At 32.3% G+C, this 25,462-nt stretch overlaps 2 protein-coding genes and 1 long non-coding RNA gene across 3 annotated transcripts; 2 read left to right on the forward strand and 1 right to left on the reverse strand.

The window, feature by feature from the left end:
- Positions 1-3,082: 3,082 nt before the first annotated feature.
- Positions 3,083-6,517, forward strand: LOC120191023 (adenine phosphoribosyltransferase 1-like). The gene is made up of 7 exons (XM_039194027.1): positions 3,083-3,329; positions 3,899-4,009; positions 4,107-4,217; positions 4,482-4,574; positions 4,809-4,958; positions 5,199-5,257; positions 6,129-6,517. The coding sequence occupies exons 1-7, from the start codon at positions 3,137-3,139 to the stop codon at positions 6,180-6,182; spliced, it is 771 nt and encodes a 256-aa protein (XP_039049958.1). The 5' UTR covers positions 3,083-3,136; the 3' UTR covers positions 6,183-6,517.
- A 7,486-nt stretch (positions 6,518-14,003) lies between these two features.
- Positions 14,004-15,600, forward strand: LOC120190929. Its single transcript, XM_039193944.1, has 5 exons — positions 14,004-14,654; positions 14,751-15,008; positions 15,088-15,153; positions 15,262-15,327; positions 15,464-15,600. Exons 1-5 carry the CDS (start codon positions 14,004-14,006, stop codon positions 15,554-15,556), a joined length of 1,134 nt encoding a protein of 377 aa, XP_039049875.1. The 3' UTR covers positions 15,557-15,600.
- A 5,490-nt stretch (positions 15,601-21,090) lies between these two features.
- On the reverse strand, positions 21,091-21,793 carry LOC120190988. Its single transcript, XR_005522655.1, has 3 exons — positions 21,724-21,793; positions 21,237-21,314; positions 21,091-21,155 (listed from the first exon to the last, which is right to left on the reverse strand). It is a non-coding gene; the product is annotated as an uncharacterized LOC120190988 (long non-coding RNA).
- Positions 21,794-25,462: the final 3,669 nt, after the last annotated feature.

Below are 25,462 nucleotides of genomic sequence, written 5' to 3' on the forward strand. Positions count from 1 at the left end.
TGAGTTTGAGCTTGTAGCTGCCTTGGAAGTTACTCGAAACATCCGAATACAACAGGAACACGTGCGCGCCGACTAATGGTTGATCATGAACTGTCCATTTCACAAAAAATGTCACTGTTATTTGTCATTTGCCAAAAATGCTTAGCCCTTCAGTAAAATTAATAAAATAAATGGTCGTCGAAATTTTGTATCATTTTATCTTTTGCAGTCCAACAAGTTTAATTTCTTTTCTGCCTTGTCTTAAAATTTGGGTTCGATTTTGATAAAGAAAATACACCGATTGCACAAATCAATATAAAAATGTATCGCTAAGACCGTTGAAAAACCAATACAAAGCAAAAGGAAACCCATTTGCCCAAACACAAGAATTCTGATGCTTTCAAGTGGCTTTTACTATATAGGTCATTGCTTACATAGTCAAATAATTTTTATTCTTGTAGTTGGGTGGGTGCAAAACAAAGGCGACTGTTGCAGAGTACAAAAGCACCACACGTGGGATTCTCGTTTTTAGATTCATTGTCCAAATCAATTAGTGAAGAGTCATTGAACTTACCACATAATTTAGAAGCTTGTCGTTGTGAATTTATTAGTTAAACAAGAGGAAAGGTGAGTCTTAATTTATTAACTTTCAGTTTTTTTTTATTAAATACATTTGACCGATTAATCAAGTTGTTCATCTTTATTTTTACATGGTTCTTTTAAGTAATGAATTTTAAATTTACTCCGAACACTTTTTCTTTCCCTTAGAGTATCACTTCTATTTTTATGATTAGATTTAGAATTTATATATATAAAAAAGGCTTTCAAGTTTTTCCTTTATCTACAGAGAAAAATTCAGGGATATGCAAATTGAAGGCTGCAAGCTTAAGATGCTAAAGAGCGAAGCAGTGTTCTTCCAATGGACGAAGGCATAAAAGATTGTTGCGATGGGAACTATTTAAGATGGGACTCTTGCGCAACAAGATTGCGACCTTGTTAAAGTTATTTTTTTCCACGCCACTTGTTTGATTTGGACCATGCCTTGCTTTGCCTAGCCACCTTGGCCTTTGATAGTATCTGGTCTAATTCTAGACGCTTGCCTATATCAGCAATTTGGTCATGTTTAGAGGTTAACCATTTGCCTAAACCCAAGGCGTCCCCTTTTAAAATTTTAAATTCTTATATTTTTTATTGAAAAATTAGTTTTGTTCTTTGAAATTTATAAGTTTATCCCCTGAAAATTTTATAATTCGTTCCCCTAACATAAAAATATGCATCCATCCCTGCCTAAACCTAGAATTATATACATATATAAATACACACACTTTATATTTCAATCTCATTTAATTATTGTTTCAATGCAAAATAAATGTTTCAATTATAATTTTTTAAAATATTTAATTTTTATATTAAAATATGTGTCTAATGTTTGATTAAATTATTTTATTTGTTTTTTCCTTCAATTTTTTAAGAAACAAACAAAAATAAAGTGTAAATTTTTTAAAATTGGTTCGTTTTTAAAAAATCAAACAATCTAAGTCTCAAATACTTAAATTTTCAGAACACGTCACACTTAGAGTCTCCATTCTCATTTTAAAAAAATAAAAAACACTAAATTTTAAAAATTATCCCCAAAACACTTATAGTACAAAAATTCATCCACTCAAAAGTAAAATCAAAATCTAAATTCTCATGCATATATTTAAATTGCAATTGCGGCCACGATTTCGATCGCGTTGCATTTATCGTGGTTGTAGACATAACATATACTTTTGCGATCATTGCAGGTATCGTAGTTGTGAATCTTTTATATAAAAATATTTTTTAAAAATTAGAATTGTCGAACAATAACAGGAATAACGATTTACTATTATCATAATGGTCGCTACCCGTTAAATTACGATCGTGATCCGTCGCTATTATTGTGATTTCACTTTACACCATTATTTTTTCACAATAAAAATTTCGATCACTGTAGTGACCGTTATATAATAATTGTTATTCCATTATATGATCATTATTTAAATCCCTACTCTCAAGAAATTAATCTCAAAACACTCAAATTTTATTTATAATAACGAGTTGACTAAAAAAAGTCAGAGATTGAATAACTTATCAATAAAAATAATAATTTTTTAATAAGTAAATTAAAAATAATTAAATAATAAAACATTAGTCATCCCTTTTTAAAAAAAAATAGTCATCTAAAATTAAAATAATATAATTTTAAAAAATATTTATATAATAAATCATTTTATGTTGTCACCCCAACTAACAAAAAAATATTTATTTTATATTAAAATCTTTTGTCTATTACACGAATATATATATATATATATATATATATATGAAAGGATAAAGTATACAAATGGTCTATGATAATAGGATGAAACTTTGTTGAGTCTCATGATTATTGAAAGTTACAAGATAGTCATCTGGCTATAAGATATTGTTTTGTTGAGTCCCTCAACTATTAAAAGTTACAAAATAATCACCCGATCATTTATATATTCCAAACTCATCCTTTTTTATTAGAAAATTTGACAATCGTCTAAGTTGGAAGTCGAGTCAGTACTTAAAATATTATGTCGTCAAAATAGTGCTTAAAAGCAACGAGAATACCAATAGACATCGATTTTTATCATATTCCAATCAACATGTTAACGTTCAACTCAATCGGTCGTCAATTTTTAACGAAAAATGATGAGTTTAGAACATATGAATAGTCAAGTGACTATTTTATAACTTTTGATAGTCAGAATACTCGACAAAACAACGTTCTATAATCGAATAATTATTTTGTAACTTCTAATAGTCGAGAGACTAAATAAAATAATATTTTATAGTCAATGGACCATTTACACCCTTCACCCTATATAAAAATATAAAAATTATTTAAATAAATTTTTTTCCCCTAGTGAATAATCAAGCGATATAGAGTTGGCATTTGATCCTGTATAATGAGATCCTATTTGGTGAGCGCTTTCAGACATTATTGGCTTATAGACCAAACTACCCTCTATAATTCGGTGAATTTGTGCGTTACCGTCAAAGATATTGTAACAACATTCGAAAATCGGGTGATCTTTTCTAATCTCTTCCACCTTGACTCTGTTTTTTCTCTTTTGTTTTTTTATATAGTCGTCGGTGGTGCAGAATGATGCAAAGGGCTTTAATATTCTCTTGTTCAAACCCAATCTATTCTCAATTTTCAACAACGACAGCTCCACCTGACTACGCTGTGTTCCCCAAACGAGACGGCGGTTGGATCTCTCCTTCCTCTTCCCACCAATTACCGGTATATCGTTTGCGAGATTACAGGCGTACATTCCCTCCTCTACTCAACTCCGGTAATGTTTTGTTTCCTTGGCTTACTCTCTTCGGTACAATAAATAGTGTGTTTGTTGAAGGCTATTAATGTAAAAATAACATCGGATGTAGATATTTAAGCTCAGCTTAAGTTTTTTTAACCGTATATTAAGATGATGCACCTTATACATCCCGGCATCTTAGGAGCTGTTTGTTTACTTTATAATATTAAGCGTCGAATAATTCAAATGTTGAATAATTCAGAGGTTCTGTATGAATTAACTCTGAATGTGATATGCTATTTGATAATGACTCTGAATCATTCAAGATGTACTTCTTTTCTGAATTATTCAATACAATTTTATTGAATCAGTCAACACTAATCATTCAGAAGTACGAAACAAATGCTTTCTATTAAGATATAATCAAACATACCGTTAGGCTTATAAACATAAATGGATTTTTAGTGGTTACTTTTTATTTTTATTATTTTATATAAACTTTAGGGTGCTTTTTTGTTGGTAAGATGAGTGTCAACCGGCAGTCTTTCTCTTTCACACACACCGTCTTACCTATCTGATTCGTTGCCTTCTGTGTTGAGTTGGAGCAGCGATTGACTCAGTTGCAAATCAACCAAAAATGGCATCTCAAGATGAACAAGACCCTCGGATTTCCAAAATTTCTTCAGCGATTCGTGTCATCCCAAACTTCCCCAAACCTGGTAAAAAAGAAAACCACCCTTCACTCTTCTTTGCCGTTGGCTTTTTTTTTTTTTTGGACTTTATTAATTCTTTAGGGTTACACTTGCTTTTTGTCAGGGATAATGTTTCAGGACATAACAACTTTGCTTCTTGATACCAAGGCATTTCGTGATACTATCGATTTGTTTGTTGAGAGGTACAGAGGGAAAGATATCTCTGTTGTTGCAGGTAAATCTCCCCTTAATACACAGTATAAATCTGTTTTTGAACACAAGAAAATCACTTGATTTATGGGCTTGGTTACTAATAAGCTTTAAGTTCAAGAATCTAACAACTGATATTATAATGCTTATGTGAAACTGGCTGAATTTCATTCATTCAATGTTGTCTGACCTTTCTCTTGCTGTAATGATGTTTGTGCATTTTCTTGAGATATGTTGTGTATGTGTCTGGGATTTTTGTAGTTGATGAAATACTGATAGCAAAATGCAGGTATAGAAGCAAGGGGATTCATTTTTGGCCCACCTATTGCATTGGCTATTGGGGCGAAGTTTGTTCCTATGAGGAAACCCAATAAATTGCCTGGTATGATTTCCGCTTCTTACTTTGTATCATAATGAACTGTACGTTTCTATCACTTAAAGTTGTTAATAGCATTGAAGCTTCGATTAGCTATTAAAGATCCACAATGCTGAACTGTTGTTTATGATTTTGCGTTCTGTTCAGTTCCAGTTATTGCCCGTTTCTGCAAGAGATTCACGAACAATACAAAAGACCTTGATCTTTTTATTATCTGTTAAATGTTTTGATCTTTATTAGGGGAGGTTATATCAGAGGAGTATTCTTTGGAGTATGGAACAGATAAAATGGAGATGCATGTCGGTGCCGTCCAAGCAGGAGAACGTGCTTTGATAATAGATGATCTTATTGCTACTGGTGGAACATTGTGTGCCGCAATCAGGCTACTTGGTACTTCAATTTAATCTGGACTTCGGGACTTTGCTTATTTCCATCTTTTTGTTCCATAATATGATAGAGAGTGGCTTTGTTGATCACAATCAATTATGTTGTCAACTATAAGTGGGCCTATGATTTTAAGAACGATGATGAAGTGCCTTAGGGTTGTCTTCTCCTTTCGTTTGAACACCCTCTCGCTCCTGTTTATCTTGTTAGGGCATTGATGTTTATATGATTGGTTGTTTTTTGCAGAGCGTGTAGGAGTGCATGTTGTGGAGTGTGCTTGTGTTATTGAATTACCCGAGTTGAAGGTATGTGTTGCTAATCTCAGACCCACCTGCTTCCTGTTAGTCACTAATCTATAAGCTAATTCTTCTTTTACCTTCCAAATTGGTCTCTACAATAATGCATTTGTTTACACAGACTCGATAATTTGAAATTCTATGACTGATAAAAATACAGGTTGAGTTCCCAGACTTATTCCATAAATGTACGATGGAAAATAGAAAATAACAAAATAAAAAAGCAAATGTTAATGCATTGTAAAAAAGGAAAAAGTCTGCCAGATACTAGGTTGGAGAATGAATATCTGTGCTAGTTTAATATGGCAGGCCTATGCTTGAGCATGTTGCACCGGACAATAAGTTCTTAAAGATATAACAATTTCAGTGTTTTCTTTATTACAACCATACCTGTTCTTTATAAACATGATGTGAGGTTCCAAAAGGCACATTACTAATCACATTCTTTCACTTGTTTTTGTCTGTCATGTTCATTGGAGATTTATGCAATAGGGGCCTATGTCAATTATATTAAAATAAAACTAGCAAAGTTTATGGCAATAAATTCCATATAATCATTATTAGTAATAGCAAATTCTACTACAGCATTGAGGCATGGTTGAATGGATTTAAGTCTGCATGGGAATTTTGGCCTGTGTTGATGAAAAGGCAATTACTACAGCTATTGGAGCTCTGAAATATAGCTTCATTTCGGTCTTTGCTGAATGTCTTTCTCAATGTATGAACTGGTAGAACTTTGAAATCACTGACTTGTGCTTTCTGTTGTTTTCAGACATCTCATGTGCTATGAGTCGAGCATAAAATATACTGTATATTTCTCCTGTCATTTATGCCTTTTTCATTCACTTTCATGTTAATGTTTTCTTGATTTATATTTCAGGGCCGGGAACGGTTAGGAGACAAACCACTGTTTGTTCTTGTAAGCTCCACTTGATCTCACGAATTTTGTGGTGGAACCTTTGTTGAGTGTTGCAACAGAGCTTGAACTTTAGCCAAAAGCCTAAGAAAACTACTTTGTTGAATAAGAGGGCTACATTTGGTAAATTAAGGTCACATTAGATTGAACTCAGAAGTATGATAACTTTGATTTGGGAGTTATTGTTCCCTGTTTCTCTAAAGAGCTAGTTTGGAGGACAGTTTTATTTTACGGCTTGTAACAATGGTTGATTTGCCTTTTATCGTTGTATGAGTGGAGCCAGTGGCATTCATCGATATGACTCGTTGGTTTACACTACAAGACATCATGTTATTAATGACATCGTCATGTTTCCAAGCTGAGTTCACTTCTTCACTATTGATCTCATTGGTGCTATTTTGCCTTTTTTTTCCTAGGGCTAGTGAACAAAAGAAAACCAAAGAGCCTTCAAGAGAACAAGTTCTGAAGTGAAAACAGAAACAGAAACATGAAACTTGTTCCTAAAAGAAGAAAATTTACATAGTAGAATGGCAGGGGAAGAGATTCTTTTTAACTAACATGATAGTTAAAGGTAACGAGGCCACCTTAAACACTCATTGTACACTGTTTAAGACAACAGTGGGCAACACAGTTGAATGTTCTTTTACTAGAAAATCTTAAGCAGAAGTCTCGATAGGAACTCGAAAAAGTAAGAACTAGAAGATGAGAATAAGAGTAGTATCTGCGTAATTATGCTCGCCAAGCATTTTGATCTTCGAACCGAAGGCAAGCTTGATCTCATAATTTGACAGGTGAATTCTCGTAATTAGCAGCATGATAAATGCGTTCAAAATGTTGTATATTGTGCATAAGTTATGTTATATAGAACCACTTCTTTGAGCTATCCATCTTAGTTTAATTGTCCAAATCCAATCATAATTCTTCAAATTCACCAAAACTTACCAGAATCTCTATTAGCTAATTGAGGCATTTTCACATGTGTTTAATTGATGATATAGTATGTGTCATGTCATTCAAAGTAGTGATACGAAATATATTAAGTCATCAATTAAATACATATAAAAATATCAAGTCAGTAACATTTGTTGACCGTTAGTCAATTAATGATTTCCATCCAACAGGGGTTATTTGGACAAAAAATTAAAATGTTGGGACTAAAATGCTCTAGAAAAAGAATAAGAGATACTAATTTTGTCATTATGCCAAAAGAATTTACAAAAAAGTTGTAGTTAAAGGACCAATTCAAATAAAACATAAAGTTTTAAAGACTAAATTGAAAGATAGAAAAATTGTTGTAAACATAAGAACTAAAATTATAAGGATGCTCTACAGTGGTTGTGTGAAAATGTGGTTCAATTTTTTAATTAATCATTGGTATCTGATCTATTGATTAACTAATCTATATCGGGTTTTGCAGAGATTCATTATGACGCAACCCTTCCAACCTAATTTTCTCCATTTGTAAATGTCAAAGTGCGAACATATGACCTTACTTAAAAAATCTAATGTCTCGTCCCACTAAATCAACTAGTTGTTGGTACATGTAATTCAAATTTGATTAAATTAAACTTAAATAAAGAAGAAGTTGGAGAAACAAGAAAATAAGAGATTGAATCACAAAATAATTAAATTACTTAGTTAAAGATAAATAATAAAATAATTTTAATATTTAATATTTTATTATTTAAACTTTTAAATTCAAATAGGACCTAAACTCAAGATCTAAGTAACTAATTTGAATTAATTCAAACAATTTAAAATAAAAAATAAATTCTCAAGTCAATTTGATTTTTGAATACCCTTACATTCCAAAGCATTTATTCTCAGATTCCCCCCTAAAATATATAAACTAAACAAAGCAAAATTCTTAGATCTTTTTGTTAAATAGGGGAAAATCTTAGTTAATTGTACGATTTATTTTAGTCGGCCACCCCCAAGAAAAAAAGAGAGCTGAAGTCTGTAATTGACTTAATTTGGAATTTGTCCCCTTTTCTTTATTATTTTGTGGGTATATATAAAATGTTCATTTATTTCATTATTATTTTTATTTAATTTACCTTCCAACCAATGTATTAATTTCCATATTACTCATGAAATAATGTATAATCTTTAGAAAAATTCTACAACGCTCGTCGAGTGTGGATGAGCATCGTTAACGATGAGCACCATTAAATTAATTTATAAAATCTTAAATTATAAAACACTAAATAAATACTTATAAATTAGTTAAAAATCTAAATTTAATTTAATTAAAATATAATATTTATAAAACATTAGTTTTTAGGATAAATTATACCAATGACCACCTAACTATCTACCCCTTTTACTTTAACCATCGATTTTTTAATTTTGTCAATTGAGTCACCTAACTATTTAAATCTTTTCAATCAAGCCACATGTCGTTAAATATTAACAGAGGAGATGACGTGGTAGTTAATAAAATTTATATAATTACACATTTAGTCCTTATTACTTACACATTCTATTAATTTGGTCCTAACTTTTAATTAATTCTATAAATTTAATCCTCAATCAGATGATGACATGTGTCATTATGTGATTGTATTTTTTTATTAATATTTGTATTTAATTTAATAAATTTTTCATCCAAACAAATGGTGTCACGTATCACCAATTGAATGAATAGAAAATAAATGTAATCAATAATTGTTGTTGGTGGGATTTAACCCAAGACGTGAAGAGATGAAGTAGACGCCCCAACCACTGGGTTGCACCATTCAAATGACAAACCTATCACGACATAATATATATAGTTAATGACAATAAAGAGAGAGAGAAAATGGCCTAATAAGAACTCCAACATGAAATAATTGAATAATATGATAATATGATATATATATATATATACACACACAAATATTATAACTAACTAATATGTGAATATATTTTATTTATATTTTAAATCATTTTAATGAAAAAATAATAATGTTAATATATTATAATTGAAATATAACAAAGAGTTTCGTTGACTTAGAATTTTCTTTATAGTTGAGGGCTTATTCTAGTAAGCATTTTAACTTATGCATTGACTTGTTTATACCCTATTTAGATTAAGAATTTTATATTTTATTGTTTTTTCATTATATATTTGAAGAAAATTTTAGGGGAAACTTGATTTTATTGAATTGGTCTATTTTAATATAGAGTTGTTAAATATGATTAGAATCCGATCGACATTATAATACTTTAAAATATAAGATATGATACATTACAGTTCAATAAAATTATAATAATGAAGGCAATTTATTGCTTTAAAATATGTAAAGTGATATATTTCAATTATAACATATTAAATTTACTTTTATTTTAATTTTTGTATTAAATGTGATTTAAAATATAAATAAAACATATTCTTTTATTTATCAATTATAATATTATTTATTACCATTAAATATATTATAAATTATATAGTTTATGTTCTGTATACTAGACAAATTTAGTGGTCAAACTTAGTAGCTAGGGCGCTCAATTCTTCAGTTTGCGTCCCAGGTTCAAATCCCTCAAGAAGTGGTTATTTATTTAATTTATTTTTCATTCATTCAATTGGTGACACATGTCATTATCGGATTGAGGATTAAATTTATTGAATTAATTAAAAGTTAGGGCCAAATTAATAGAATTGTAAGTAATGAGGACTAAATGTGTAATTATATAAATTTTATTAACTGCCACATCATCTCCTCTATTAATATTTAATGGCAGGTGGTTTGATTGACCTGATTTAAATAGTTAGGTGACCCGATTGACAAAATTGAAAAATCGATGCTCAAAGTAAAAAGGGTAAATAGTTAGGTGGTCAATTGTATAGTTTACCCTAAAAACTAATGTTTTATAAATATATTATTTTAATTAAATTATATTTAAGTTTTTAACTAATTTATAATTACACGTTTAATACTTTATAATTTAACATTTTATAAATTAATTTAATAGTGTTCATCATCAACGGTGTTTATCCGTATTCGTCGAACGTGACCACATCACCCTAATATTTACTAATAAAAGTTGACATTTGATAAAAAAAAAAAAAAGAGAGTTGACATTGTACTATAATTACTTGCATCTAGAAGACTAGAAATAAGAGCATTGAATTTATTTAGTTTATTTTTTACAAGAAAAAGATAAGGCAAATAGAAAATGTTTAAGAATAATTAAATCACAATTCTTGAAGAGGAAATAATCCTAGACACATGCTTTTTCTTTAAAAAAATATATAATTTCAAGTATTAATATACCTAATATTTCTGAAGCAGACCATTTTGATTTGTTTTTTCAATCGTATAAGATTCTTTTTATTAAAAATTAAAGAATATTTAGTCCTCTCATGAAAGCAAAATAATTCATTATTTAATTATTGCTAAAAGACTGAAAATTTGTAATTATACATAATATTTCATGAAAATCGAAAAAATAAAAATTGATCTGAATTATAATATTTGGATAATTCATAACTTATAAATTTAAATACCATAATTGTTTTCTTAAAGTTTCTGATCAATAGGAAATTTTAAACAATCGGATTAGTTTCAATATTTCCCATGAAATAATATATATTCTCAAGTAATAATAGTTGACATTTGAAATAATATTAATAATGATAAAAGCCGACAATTCACTTTTTTTTATAAAAAATTGACTTTTACAAGTTTACCAATTTTAAAACCATAATTACAAGCACCTATAAAAATATATATTCAGTGAGCATTGACCTTATATGGTTTGTTTATTACAAGCAAAAGTTAAAGCAAATAAAAAATTATATCAAAATAAATGTCTTAATGGTTTTTTTAATAAACTCAAATTATTAACATTTTTTTTCTTTTTAATTATATTAGTTTTGTTTTAAAACTCGTTTAATTGTAACAATTTTATTCTATGATAAATGTTAATTATTATAATATTGACATAACAATTTATTATGTTGGCCTGACGTTCATGTGTGAATGATAATGCAATAAAAGGATTTAGCTGATTGTTTTAACTTAGTTCAAGGGCATAATTGATTTTTTTCACTTCGAATTCAGCCAAAAAATTCAATTATAAACCATCGGTCAAAAAAATCAATTAAGTCCTTATATCAATCATATTCACGTGGATTGTCATGTTAGCATCATGGACCGTCACATATATCTAGTGGACAACACCATTAGTTGCTATAGCAATACATTAATGGTCAACATAAGTCAAATAAAAAATTAATGTAATTAAATGAGTTCTAAAATACGATTAATATAATTAATATATGATTATTAATTTGAATTTACCATGATAACAATTCTTTGAGTTTTAAGTTAAAATAATTAAATCATTTATGTTATTTCCTTTTATTTTTTTTACTCGCTTCATCAATCCTTTCAAATTTTTTTACTTAACTAAATTAAACCTTTGCCTCATGAAAATAATATAAATTTGCTATATAATTATACCTAATAGACAGAAAATGATAATTATGCATATAATTATAACTCGGTACCATTGGAAAACTATATGTACATATCTATAATATACATTCCTTGACTAATTTTTGTTATTTTTTTCGATCCATGCGCCTTGACTAAGTTGTATATTCAATGTATCATCATAATAGTATGAAAATGCGTATTAAATGTAAATTTTAATTCAATTAACATTTATTATTTGTTTAGTTAACTAGATTTTTTTCGTTATGGTGCATTCAAAATTTAAATTTCGAATAATTATTAATTAATAATAAAATACGATTTATAACCGACTAAGTGTTTCTTAATTAAACTTTGCAGACTTTATTATATATAAAAAATCCTTTGTAGACTAAAGTGCAAAAACAAGTTTAAATTTTTGTAAGCGTGGACCGACAGTAGCTCATGCATATAATGTTGATGAAGAAAGGCAAGTTTTACCAACCATTGACATTTTTATGAGATAATATTAATTTTCACACTCTCCCATATTTAGTATTAATATAAGTAAAATACTTTAATATACATGAATACAACTAATTAAGTCTTAATTAAATTAATTAAGTTCACTATCTCTTCCATATTTGTCAAGCGAAGTGGTTTCCTTGCTTGTTATTGCACTTTTTAACGAGGGAATTAGTAATACTAATTAGAGTTCAATGTCTTTTATAAGAGTAACAATAATTTAAAAGGGTAACTTGCACTTTAGATCACCCAATTTAATATCAATTTTCATATAAGTCACAAATCTTTGGTTTTATCAAATTATACCGTTGAACTTCTATTGTTAACAAATTAGGTCATCTATGCCAATTTCATTGAATGTTTTTAATGTAAAAGTTACTTCAACATGCATTCCTAACTTATGTTTTAAATATAATTAATATTGGGAAATTATGGAAGTCATGGGTGGGTGTTGAGTGAACATTTCCATTAGAATTACCTAATAGAGTTGGTATAAGTGATTTAATTTGTTAATTATAAAACTTCGATGTAATTGGTGGCTTAAATGAAAACCGATGCTAAATTAAATGACTTATAATGTAAATTATCCTTGACACGTGACACGAATGCAGCAAACTCTGCTATTTGGTTCAAGGTGAGAAGTGAGGAAAATCTAATTCTAAATTTCCAATGAAGAATATTATCAGATTGTGACAACTTAACGATCCCACTTTTCTTCAAGTCCCCCCGACATGTTTGTTTGGAGAGGTCGTGCAATGGCCGGTGCAAGCTCCAAACAATACGTAAATAATCTACTCTGTCTCACACGTCAGGGTTTCAACCGTATCATACGGCCGAAAGTTCAATAATGTCAGTTTGTGTAATTTGCTCATTGATCTATTACAGCGGGTTCTTATTAGTATTTATTCCTGAATAACATATCACATCTGTCATTGTATTTTGAGTTTATCCACATATGTGACCCGAGTTTGTGCTGCTACAATATCAGCAAGCTTGGTGCATATGAATTTTCCTCTGCAATGGCTTAAGGATTGAACTGTTAAAACTGATCAGCTGTAAAGAGATGATTTTGTACTCGGGGCGGACACAGAATTTTATATTAAAGGTATAAATTTAGAAGTTATATTAGAAATTTAGAGATACAAATTACAGAAATTCAGAAATACAAAATTAGATAATCAATAAAATATTAAAAAAATTACCTAAAGAATTTGAAATTTCCAAGAGGTGCAACGGCACTCCCAATACCACGAGATCCATCCACGATCTTATCAATATATAATATTTGGTTGATCATAGCTAGCAAGTTAAAAGCAAAGACAACACGGTTAGGATTTTGCCAGGACAGGGGAGGAGTTTGGTCGTTACCGTGTCGGGATTTTTAAGTTCATTTTGATTAAAGAATGTCAGACTCGATTCCCACGATGTGCAGGGCCGTTCTGTAGCTGCACTTGTTTGTTTAATCCGCTTAACATTCCTGGTGTTTTATTATATTCAAAGGAAGGGTAGTCTACTTCTTACGCGTACTTCATTCTCTTCCCGAGCCTCCCTGCTTAATCTAACCTATCCAGGTAATCACATTTAGTCATCTTTTAATCATTGTTATTAGACCATTAAGTCAATTTAACTACAATTTTAATTATCAGGTCCAAGGACTGAGCCTTTTGGATTAATTTAATGGATGAATGGACGAACTTAGACATCCTATGAGTTGTACTTCGCCTGTTTAGTAACAGAATAATAATTTTGGTATTAAGAACTCAATAAACTAATGTAAGTCAATACATGTTAACAGTCTCCTTATGATTTGGTGGTATAAATGTGTGTCTAGTTTTTTGCTCATCTCAACCATCACACAGAAACAAAAAATCTCTTTGTTTTCCACCGCAGGCTTCTCAGTTTACAAGAGATAAAGATGGAGTCGCTTGCAGCATTTCATGATGAAGATTGTGATTCATTTAACAGAATGTTCTCCAATGAAGATCAGTTTGATTTCATGCAGCAGATTCTCCATCAGTTTTCCTTTCCCCCGGAGCATGACGAGCGGTTGAGCTTCATTAATCCATCGACCTTTTGTCCTAATCCTGAAGCCAATATGAGCATTGGCGGAGTCAGTGAGAGTTTGTTCTGTGCTTCCAATGCTCTTGATTCTAATTTTCACTACAAAATTCACGACAGTAGTCAGTGTAGCAATTCAAGCAATAGTGCTTTTGCTCCCCAGCCAAATCATGAAACCTATTTCCTTGGTGGTTCTAATCATATTACTGTAACAAATGATATCACCATGTCCTTGGATATTTCAATGGATATTGACGGGGTACACGACAAAATTACTGACTCGTTTGCCCTGGCATTCCCGAACATTGCAATGGAAGACGCTGCTAATGTCATTAAAGACTTGAGTGCTGACTGCTTTCCAGAGTTAGATGGTAGGCATCCTGCTGATAATGCTAACGAATTGCTGCTCAAGAGGAAGCTTGATGTGCTGGAGCTGCATGATGATGTGGATAAAATCAATACCAATTCATCTCAGACTACAGAGAAAAGAACCCGGCTTCCAAAAGATGTAAGAGAAAAAAAATGAATTGTAAGCTATTACATACATACACACACATGTATAATCTTCATTATTGAGGTTGTAATTCATGGTTTCGAAATGCAGGCAGAAAAAGATAGGAGGAATGTGCAGTCGAATAAGAACCGGAAGAACAATTTAAACGGCAATGAAGAGAGCAACATCGGTTCGGACGGACAGAGTTCTATCACCTCTAGTTCCGATGATGACGACATCTCTCAGGATAATACTAATGGGGGCGTATTGGCAACCTCAGATTCCAAAGCAGCTCAAGCCCTTAACTTGAATGGAAAGAAAAGAGCCAGCAGAGGGTCTGCAATTGATCCCCAAAGCCTCTATGCAAGGGTAAGAAATTTCCTAGCTATATCATGATCCCATTGGCGTTAGCCGAAATATCTGAATCTTTTTTGCTTGATTATTGCAGAAACGAAGAGAGAGGATTAATGAGAGATTGAGAATTTTACAGAACCTCGTCCCAAACGGAACAAAGGTAATTAAGCAACATTATAGTTTCATATATATTTCGTAAATGAGATTTACTTAGCTACTTTATAATGAAGATCCACAAAACTCATGTTCATTGATGTTGATAATACAGGTTGATATCAGCACTATGCTTGAAGAGGCTGTTCATTATGTGAAGTTCATGCAGCTACAAATTAAGGTAATTTGGTAAAGAAAACAACGGATGGATGAAATAAAACCTTTAAAACAAACTATGAAGAGGTTTGCTTTAGTCTAGGCACAGAAAGGATTTGAAGTAAAATTAATCTATGGTTCCTTTTTTACCATGATTGCAGCTTTTAAGCTCTGATGAACTCTGGATGTATGCTCCCATTGCTTACAATGGCGTCGATATCGGTCTCGACAAGAAAATCTGCACTCTTTTATGACCCTCGAAGTAGCCACCCTACAGAGTTGTTTTAAGTTAATATTTGACAACAAATTCTTATCGGTTGTACGATTCAATGTTCGTAGCTTCTCCTCCCAACAAAAAATTATTTGACTTGTATTATCGTGAAATCTGTACGAAATTAATTACATTTTTGGATCTGGAGGAGCAATTATCTCCCTTAATTTGATTCGCAACTGATAATTTGAGAAAATAAAATTGAAGATAAAAGAGACACAAAATTTACGTGGAAAACCCCTAAAATATTTAGGGTAAAAACCACGGGCAATGGTAGAAGAATTTCACTATGAGAAAATAGGAATTACAACCTCTCTCGATCTACCAAGGAGAAAACAATGATAATTCTCTCTAGATAAAAAGGAGAAAACAACTCTCAAGAAACTTTCTAAAATCTCTCTAGTATTAGAAGAAAGCTAGAATGCTTTGGGATGATTTTGAAGCTAAATGAGCTAGGGTATTTATAGTTGAAAACTAAGGACTAATTTGTAAATACCCTAAAGTTTAATGACTAAATTATGATTTAGCCATTGTCCAAAAAATCAACAAAACAGCTCATTTTTTTCGGTGCATTTAATATGCACCTTTCGGTGCTTAGTCAACAATCTCCCACTTGAAGATATGATTGGAACAATCATATCTTCACACCATTCTTTCTACCTTGTACCATCATGTTGCTTACGTCTCTGACAGGCCACAAGAGGATCGACACCAAGTAAATTTATCGGTATTGATCGCTTTCGTCATGAAATCTGCTATGTTGTCTTTGGTATGAATCTTCTGCATATCTACCGTCCATTCTTCCACCTTTTCACGAATGAAATGGTATTGAACTCGTATGTGATTTGTCCTTGAATGAAATGTTGGATTCCTTGCTAGATGCAAGGCGCTTTGACTGTCACAAAACAGAGAAACATACTCTTGATTGTGCCCAAGCTCCTCCAATAGCATCTTCAACCAAATTGCTTCTTTACTGGCTTGTGTAGATGCTACATATTCTGCCTCTGTTGTGGACGTAGCCACGACTGACTGCAATTTTGAAACCCAACTTACAGCTCCACCAGATATTTTAAACACATATCCTGTAGTAGATTTGCTTTTATCCAAATCCCCTGCATAGTCAGAATCTACATAACCATTGATTAGTAAGTTTGATCCTCCGTAACATAATGCAACATTTGAGGTCCCTTTGATGTATCTCAGGATCCTCTTCACTGTATTCCAATGCTATTTGCCTGGATTCGCCATGTACCGACTAACCACTACCACTGCTTGTGCAATGTCTGGTCTTGTGCATATCATAGCGAACATTAAACTTCCCACTGCTGATGCATACGGTACTCGAGACATCTCCATCCTCTCTTCTTCACTGCCAGGACTCATACTGGAGGATAATTTGAAGTTAATAGGAAGAGGGGTAGAAATTGGCTTACAATCTTGCATGTTGAATCGTGACAAGATCTTCTTCAAGTAATTCTTTTGTGAAAGCCAAATCTTCCTATTACTTCTGTCTCGGTGAATTTGCATCCCTAGAATCTTGTTTGCTGATCCCAAGTCCTTTATTTCAAATTCCCTAGCCAGTTGTGCCTTCAATTCTTCAATATGATCTTTGTTGGGTCCTGCAACCAACATGTCATCTACATACAACAGCAATATAACAAAATCGTTATCACCAGACCTCTTGAAATAAGCATAAGGGTCTGCATTAAGTCTGTTGTATCCAAGGCACATAATGAAGGAATCAAATCTCTTATACCAACACCTCGGCGCCTGCTTTAGACCGTACAGAGATTTGTTCAACCTGCAAACCAAGTTCTTCTTTTCGTCTTCTTCAAAACCTTCAGGTTGGAGCATATAAATCTCTTCTTCAAGATTTCCATGAAGAAAAGCTGTTTTAACATCTAGCTGCTCTAGATGTAAGTCCAATGTAGCACACATTGCCAAAACTACTCGAACTGTTGTTAGTCGAACCACAGGAGAAAATATTTCATTGAAATCAATACCTTCCTTTTGAGCATATCCTTTGACCACCAGTCTTGCACGATACCTCTCAACTTGATCGTCACCATTTCGCTTGATTTTGAAGACCCATTTATTACCAATTGGATTCCTTCCTTGTGGTAGTGACACAAGGTCCCATGTATTATTTTTATGAATGGCTTCGATTTCTTCTTGCATCGCCATCATCCACAGTGAAGCATCTGAGCTGTTTATTGCCTCATGGTATGTTGATGGCTCACCGTCCTCTGTTAAAAGGCAGTATGCAATATTACCTTCTATAACATAATCCGAGTGCCAATTGGGACGTCTTCTCACACGATCTGATTGACGAGTTGTTGGAGCTTCAGAACTCTCTGGTACTTGTTCATCATGTGCTGGTTCTGCTTCAGAAGAATCTCATTCTTCAAACTCTTTTTCCACATGTATCTGAGTAGTCTCTAACTTTTCAGCGCTATCATCGTCTTCTTTTCTTTGTAGTTTACCTTCTACAAAGATAACATCCCTGCTAATGATCACTTTGCGGGCAGTGGGATCCCACAAGCGATACCTCTTTACTCCATCAGCATACCCCAAGAATTTGCATTTCCTGGATTTTGGATCCAGCTTTGAAATTTCTTGGGCGTTGTACATCACGTACACAATACTTCCAAATACATGGAGGTTTGAATAATCAACTGGTTTACCAGTCCACATCTCCATTGGTGTCTTCAGCTCTATTGCAGTTGATGGAGCTCGATTCACCAAAAAACAGGCGGTATTGACTGCTTCTGCCCAGAATGATTTTCTAGGCCTGCGTCCCTCAACATTGCTCTTGTTCTTTCTAACAAGGTTCTGTTCATCCGCTCTGCCACTCCATTTTGTTGAGGAGTGTTCGCCACTGTGAACTGTCTTTTGATGCCTTCTTTCTTGTAAAAGTCATCAAATTCTTCGCTTGTGTATTCTCCTCCATTATCTGTTCTGAAACACTTGATCTTATTTCCAGAATCAAGTTCCACCCGCGCTTTGAAGTTTTTTGAAAGTTGAAAACACGTCTGACTTCTTCTTAATAGGGTGCACCCAACATCTCCTGGAGTAGTCATCAATAAATGAGACAAAGTATTTTGCTCCACCTAGGGACGTTACTGGTGCTTGCCATACGTCAAAGTGAACCAATTCTAGAACACTTTTGCCTCTAGAATTTGATGTGTTGAATTTCAACCGGTGCTGCTTACTTGTTATGCAATGCTCACACAAAGGAAGTGATACCTTTGTTAAGCCTGGAAGTAGTTTTTGCTCCACAAGGACTTTCATTCCTTGTTCTGACATGTGTCCAAGTTTCTGATGCCATAGCATTGCCGAATCTGAACTACATGAGGCAACAGAGGCTTCTGCTTCTACCAAAGTCTCTCCCTTCAGCATGTACAAGTTTGCATCTATTTTTTCGCCTTTCAGTACCACAAGCGCTCCACTGAACACTTTCATGATTCCTTTCCGTGTTTCAATCTTGCTTGCATTATTATCCAACAATCTGTAGGATAATAAATTTTTCTTCAGGCCTTTCACGTGCCGCACATCTCGAACAACTTTAATTGTTCCGTCATACATCTTCAATTTGATGGTTCCCACGCCAACAATCTCTAAGGCATGATCATTGCAACTATAAACAGATCCTCCTGAGACAGGTTCATAATGATGGAATCATTCTCTTCTTGAGGTCATGTGATATGTTGCTCCCGAATCAATGAGCCATATATCTGCAAATCGATTTCTTCCTTCCACGGTGGTTGACGCTTCACAGCATAGAGCATCTCCATCATCTGAAGTGTTTGCGGTATTGCCTTGTGGATTGGAGTTTTTATTTAGACTCCAACAATCCTTCTTCAGATGACCCTTCTTCCCACAGTTGTAACACTTTAAATTCTTCTTGCTCCTCGACTTCGATCTACCATGTTTGTGACTGCTGCTTTGGCCACGTTCTGTTGATCTCCCTCTCATCGTTGTCATCGTTGTCAACGCTTCTGCTTGTTGCAGATTTACTTGTCTGTCTTCCTTGTTCTTGCGCCGATTTTCTTCTTGTAGAACAGCAGCTGCAACGTCATCGAAGACTAGACTGGTGACATTACTGTTTGTCAAGTTGATGATGAGTTGATCATACGAATCCGGTAAACTTTGAAGTAGAAGTTCAACACGTTCTTGTTCTCCTATTTTACAGCTTAAAGATGTAAGCTGAGAAAATAAAGTGTTCAGTGTATTTAAGTGCTCCGTCATTGAAGTAGATTCTGGCATACGGAGAGTGTACAATTTTCTCTTAAGGAAAATTTTATTGTGCAACGATGTGGCCTCGTACAGTTTGGTGAGATGATCTCATATCTCCTTAGCTGTCTTTTTCTCCTCGATGCTTGACAATACTTCATCTGCTAATGCTAGATGAAAGTTTGCCATAGCATTTCCGTCCATTTTGATCCATTTGTTGTCATCTGCAAAATCCATCGGCCTTTCACTGATAGCCGCTAGACACCCGTCTTTCCTCAGGATGGCCTTCATCTTTAATTTCCACAATGAGAAATTTCTCCCATTGAACTTTTCAATATCAAATTTCGTTGCCATAGCTTCTTTTACGGATAGCTCCCACTATTTCACTATCGTGAATAGTTCTCTGGAACCTTCAAAGAATGGGTAATAACTTCTTACTTTCTTATGTTGGAGGATCCACCTTTTTGTGGCAACCACAAAGACAATAAGCAGATATTACACACTCTAATCTAGCTCGGATACCAATTGTTGCGGAAGACGGCTATCGGATAGAGCAAAATCGCAACTGATAATTTGAGAAAATAAAATTGAAGATAAAAGAGACACAAAATTTACGTGGAAAACCCCTAAAATATTTAGGGTAAAAACCACGGGCAATGGTAGAAGAATTTCACTATGAGAAAATAGGAATTACAACCTCTCTCGATCTACCAAGGAGAAAACAATGATAATTCTCTCTAGATAAAAAGGAGAAAACAACTCTCAAGAAACTTTCTAAAATCTCTCTAGTATTGGAAGAAAGCTAGAATGTTTTGGGATGATTTTGAAGCTAAATGAGCTAGGGTATTTATATGTGAAAACTAAGGACTAATTTATAAATACCCTAAAGTTTAATGACTAAATTATGATTTAGCCATTGTCCAAAAAATCAACAAAACAGCTCATTTTTTTCGGTGCATTTAATATGCACCTTTCGGTGCTTAGTCAACTTATAGTTATCAAAAATGAATGTCCTTGTTTTCGTAATTTAAATAAAAAGTGCTACTGTTATTGCAGAATTGTTAGACCCACACGTATTTTTCGTCTCACAACTTTACTAATCTATTTCAAACAATCACTGAATATTTTTATAAAATTTGGTAGAGATTGATTGCAACGAATAGTGGTCTAAAGAGTACAACAAGAATGACATTTTATCTGTTGCATATGAAGCCATAGCCGATATAACAAAACCAAAATGGTTACTAATTTATCAGTTAGAGAGATTTGGATTTCAGTATATCTGGCCGGGCAGCAGCTTATGAATCTTCATCACCTCCATTGACAGCATAGTGCCCGATGTTCCTACCCTGAATACAAAGAAGTCATACATGCATTCATAATGCACTTTACTGACACATCATTTAGAAAATCAACTTCATTGGAGATACCGCAGATGGCATCAGCTGCTTGTTCAATAGCTGCGTTCTTGCTTTGTTCAGGGCTGAATTTGGTGAATTGTACATTCTCTGAACCACAGAATGGAAAGAATTCAGTATTAGTTTCATACCATTTGGTAATTCAAGGCATCTATACTAACTTAAAACCATCGACTGTGACTGAGTTTGGCATCTTAAGTTAACCGGAAATTAAGTCATTCATTGAAACTACAAAAGTTCAAATCGTAAACTAAAATGTGTATAATTATAAAGACATTAATGTCTTTTAGACTTTTACTATTTCAAAATTTAAAATAACAAATAACTCTCTTTTTCGAAACTACAAATGTCATAGCCAGCAATGAATGGTGGGTTCAAATTTTACCATAAAATCAAAATATAAAAGAAATAACCGAGAAATAAAAAAGGCAAGTTAGCATGGTTACAGAAGCACACTAATGAGGATAAAAAATTTAATGATGAAGAAATACAAACCAACCTTTTCACCATTGGATATATGTTCACCGCCTATAAGATTCCTTTTAGTTGGAGTGAACCCCAAAAATATTCCAATGTAAAATCAAGTTTGAATTTTAACACTCCCCTCAAACTTGATTTTTCATTTCAAGCTTTTCTATGTGGAATACGTCTCCTATTAATGGCTTCGTGAAAATATTTGCTTATTGATCTTCAATTTTACAAAATGTTAATTCCACATTTTTGTTCTTCCCATGCTCTTGTATAAAGTGATACTTTGTATCAATATACTTGCTTTAACTATGGGAGACAAGATCCTTGGTAAGAGAAATTGTAGACTTATTGTCGACATAAATTGTAGTAAGTTCTTCTTGTGCCAAGTTTAGCTCGTTCAAAATATTTTTTAACCACATTGCTTGGCAAGTGCACGCTGTTGCAGCTATGTATTATGCTTCACATGTCGAAAGAGCTTTATTTGTTTTTTGCCAACACATCATTCTTTGCTGCAGTGAAAAAGAACTTGAAGTGAAAGAGAAACCTGTATCAACTGAGACCATGATGATGTCTGCAGTGAATCCCTCCACCAATCTTCATTGATGTCTCAGGACACTAGGGCAGTAACCATCCTAACAACATTAAGATAAATACCAGTTAACTTGAGAAGTTCCAAGAACCATAAGCTCACAAACAGAAGGACCACAATAATGATGCCTCAAGGAACTCCAATACATCCTTAAACAAGTTCCTTTGATTGTTAAGATCTTTCTTGGCAGAACCTTTACCACCAGCTTCCATAGAGAGGTCTCTGATTTGATTCAGAATTAACCAATTAGCCATCAAAGTACGAGTTCTATTTTATTTTGGTCATTAAACTAAAACTTATAAAATTAGCCACTAATATTTTAAATTATTATTAATGTAGTCATTACCCGTTAAATAATTGGGTAAAGTATAAAAATGATCTCCCGAATATATGATGGTGTTTTGTTGAGTCATCTAACTATTAAAAGTTGTAAAATGGTCATCTGATTATTTATATGTTCAAAATTCGTCATTTTCCGTTCAAAATTTGACGATCGTCTGAGCTGGATATTAACCTACTAACTGAGATATGATAAAATCATATGATGTCTATTGGCATCGTCGTTGCTTTCAAGCATTGGCTCAACGACATAATGTTTCAAGCACTAACTCGACGATATAATATAAATAGAGAGCCGATCCATAAGATACAATTCAAATGGTTATGAGATCGAATTTTATCATATCACAATTAACATGTTAATGTTCAGCTTAGGCGGCTGTCAATTTTTTAACGAAAAATGATTAGTTTGGAATATATGAATAGTTGGGTGATCATTTAATAAGTATTAATAGTCGGGAAAATCAAGAAAGCATCACCCTATAACCAGTAGACCATTTTATAACTTTTAATAATTGAGTGACTCAATAAAGTGACATCCAAACTGTATCTAGACGAATTCAAAATATTGTTGCCTGAATGACGAATAAACCTTTGGTTGTAAACAAAATGCGACGTATAGTGCTCGATATGAAATGGAGTGGTGTGGATGATTTGCACACTTCTTTAATGAAAATACGTAGAAAGTCACATTCTCCATTGCAAAGTACTCAATACTAAGAGCTCCATTTATGAATGACAATTACAAAAGAGAAGCAAAGCATTTTTATAACTAACTTGCTTTCCAACACTTGCAACTTACCCTACAAAAGCTGAGTTCATCAAGAAGAAACTTGTCTACTCATAAATTGCAACTAATAAACATGGTTTGATTATTTTATGTATAAAATAATACATTGATTAAAAACCTTATGAAGTGAAACGTAAGGTTGAGATTGATGGCAAATGGACCCCCAAGCTGTCTTCATCAGATTAGAAAGGTCTAAGTGTAAAGTTTCGTACCCACCTAACAATCAAGTAGGACACGACACCACATCTTCTAGGCCTTTGATCCTTGGAACCCAAATGAATGCATCTTTATTACCAGATATAATAAAAGTAAATTAAATATATTTTTCTGAAAAAGAAAGAAAGATAGTTATGTTCTTTTAAGCCCACTTGGAAGAATATCCGGGAATCAAATTGAGCAGTTAAGCAACAAGTAAAGCATGTTCAATCATTGTTCTTCAGGCGTGGACCGGGTAAACAATTCCGGGGTCGCAAGTTGGCCAGCTTTGGTTGTGTGGCTGCAACCAATAATTTTCAGGCCACGCAACTTCAATCGCTTATAATCAGAGTTGGCTTAGTAAAAATTAAAGCTCTTTACCTTTTAAGGTAAAATAAGGATTGGACTTTTATCCTTCCCTATTTGGCTTTTGCCATCACTGTTGAGTTTAAACCATTTCACTTGAAAGGAACTTGGAGGGCTGGAGTTTTCTGAGAGGGCAAAAGCTGCTTTTGCCAAGGATCTTGGAATGGTTTGCTGCAAATTGGAGACATTGTTGAACACGACAGCGTTTCTATAGATCAATATGTCACGGATTCAATACATGAACACAAGGTACCTAGGAATTCTCGGTTTGATGCAAAAGAATTTATATATAAAAAAAAAGATTGATCTTGATCCAGTCTTGAAAAGGAAGGTTGAAAGATTGGAGCAAATTGGGAATAGGAAGTTGGTTACAAATATTTGCGATGATCCCACAGCCTCAGGGTATGTTGTCAATGGATTCCTTATGTAAAAGCCTCGATAACGAAGAAATACCTTGTAGGAATGATCTTTTTTTTTTGTTGTTGGGATAAGTTTGTAGGAATGATTTTATGATTCGTTTAAAAAAAAATTTGGGGTGAGAGTGGTTTAAATGAAAGTTGAAATTAAATACAAGGATATAAATTATTTTAATTTTTTAAAATAAACTGTATTAATTATTAAATTTATTTAAATAATAATTTTAATTAATCAACTTTCAAAAGTTATAAAATAATAATTAATATATTAAATTATTATAAAGTGTTGACTACAATATAATAATAATTTTTTGATGAATTTAGTAATTATTTTATGATAATTTAATTAAATTTATTAATTATTTTTATAATAATTTAATAGATTTAATAATTATTTTTAAATTTTTATAATTAAAATAATAATTTAAATTAATTAAATAAATTTTAATATATGTTACATATCTCTTATCCTGAAATTAAGTAATTTACCTTTGTCTAATGGATGGGTCTGTAGTGCATCGTGCACGTCGCACAACGAAATACACCATTAATGTGACATATTGAAAAATATTATTAATTAAATTGTCCTTATTAAGTAAATATTAAAATAGTAAATTATATGTTTAGTACCTAAACTATTATTTTTGTTTCATTTTAGTATCTAAACTTTATTTTTTTTCAAATTTATACTTAATATTTCGTTTAAGTTTTAATTTAGTACCACGTCGTTAAAAACTTTACTGTAGTATTGATGTAACACATGCCACCACTTAATTGATTTAATAAAATTAATTAAAAATTACTGACAAAAAAGGATAAAGGTGACGTAGAAATTTAAAAAAATGACATGTTATGTCACATCAATATGCTGTTAAATTTTTAGCAGTGGAGTATCAAATTTAAATTTAAACTAAATGTTAGATATGATTTTTAAAAAATAAAATATAGGTTTTAAAATGAAACAAAAGTAATAATTTATGTACTAAATGTGTAGTTTATCCTTCTAATATTTATTTAATAAGAATAATTTGGTTAATAATATATTTCAATATATCATTTTAATTATATATTT

The sequence above is a fragment of the Hibiscus syriacus genome, unplaced genomic scaffold (assembly GCF_006381635.1).
Source record: "Hibiscus syriacus cultivar Baekdansim isolate YM2019G1 unplaced genomic scaffold, ASM638163v2 tig00116964_pilon, whole genome shotgun sequence".
Taxonomy (NCBI): Eukaryota; Viridiplantae; Streptophyta; class Magnoliopsida; order Malvales; family Malvaceae; genus Hibiscus; species Hibiscus syriacus.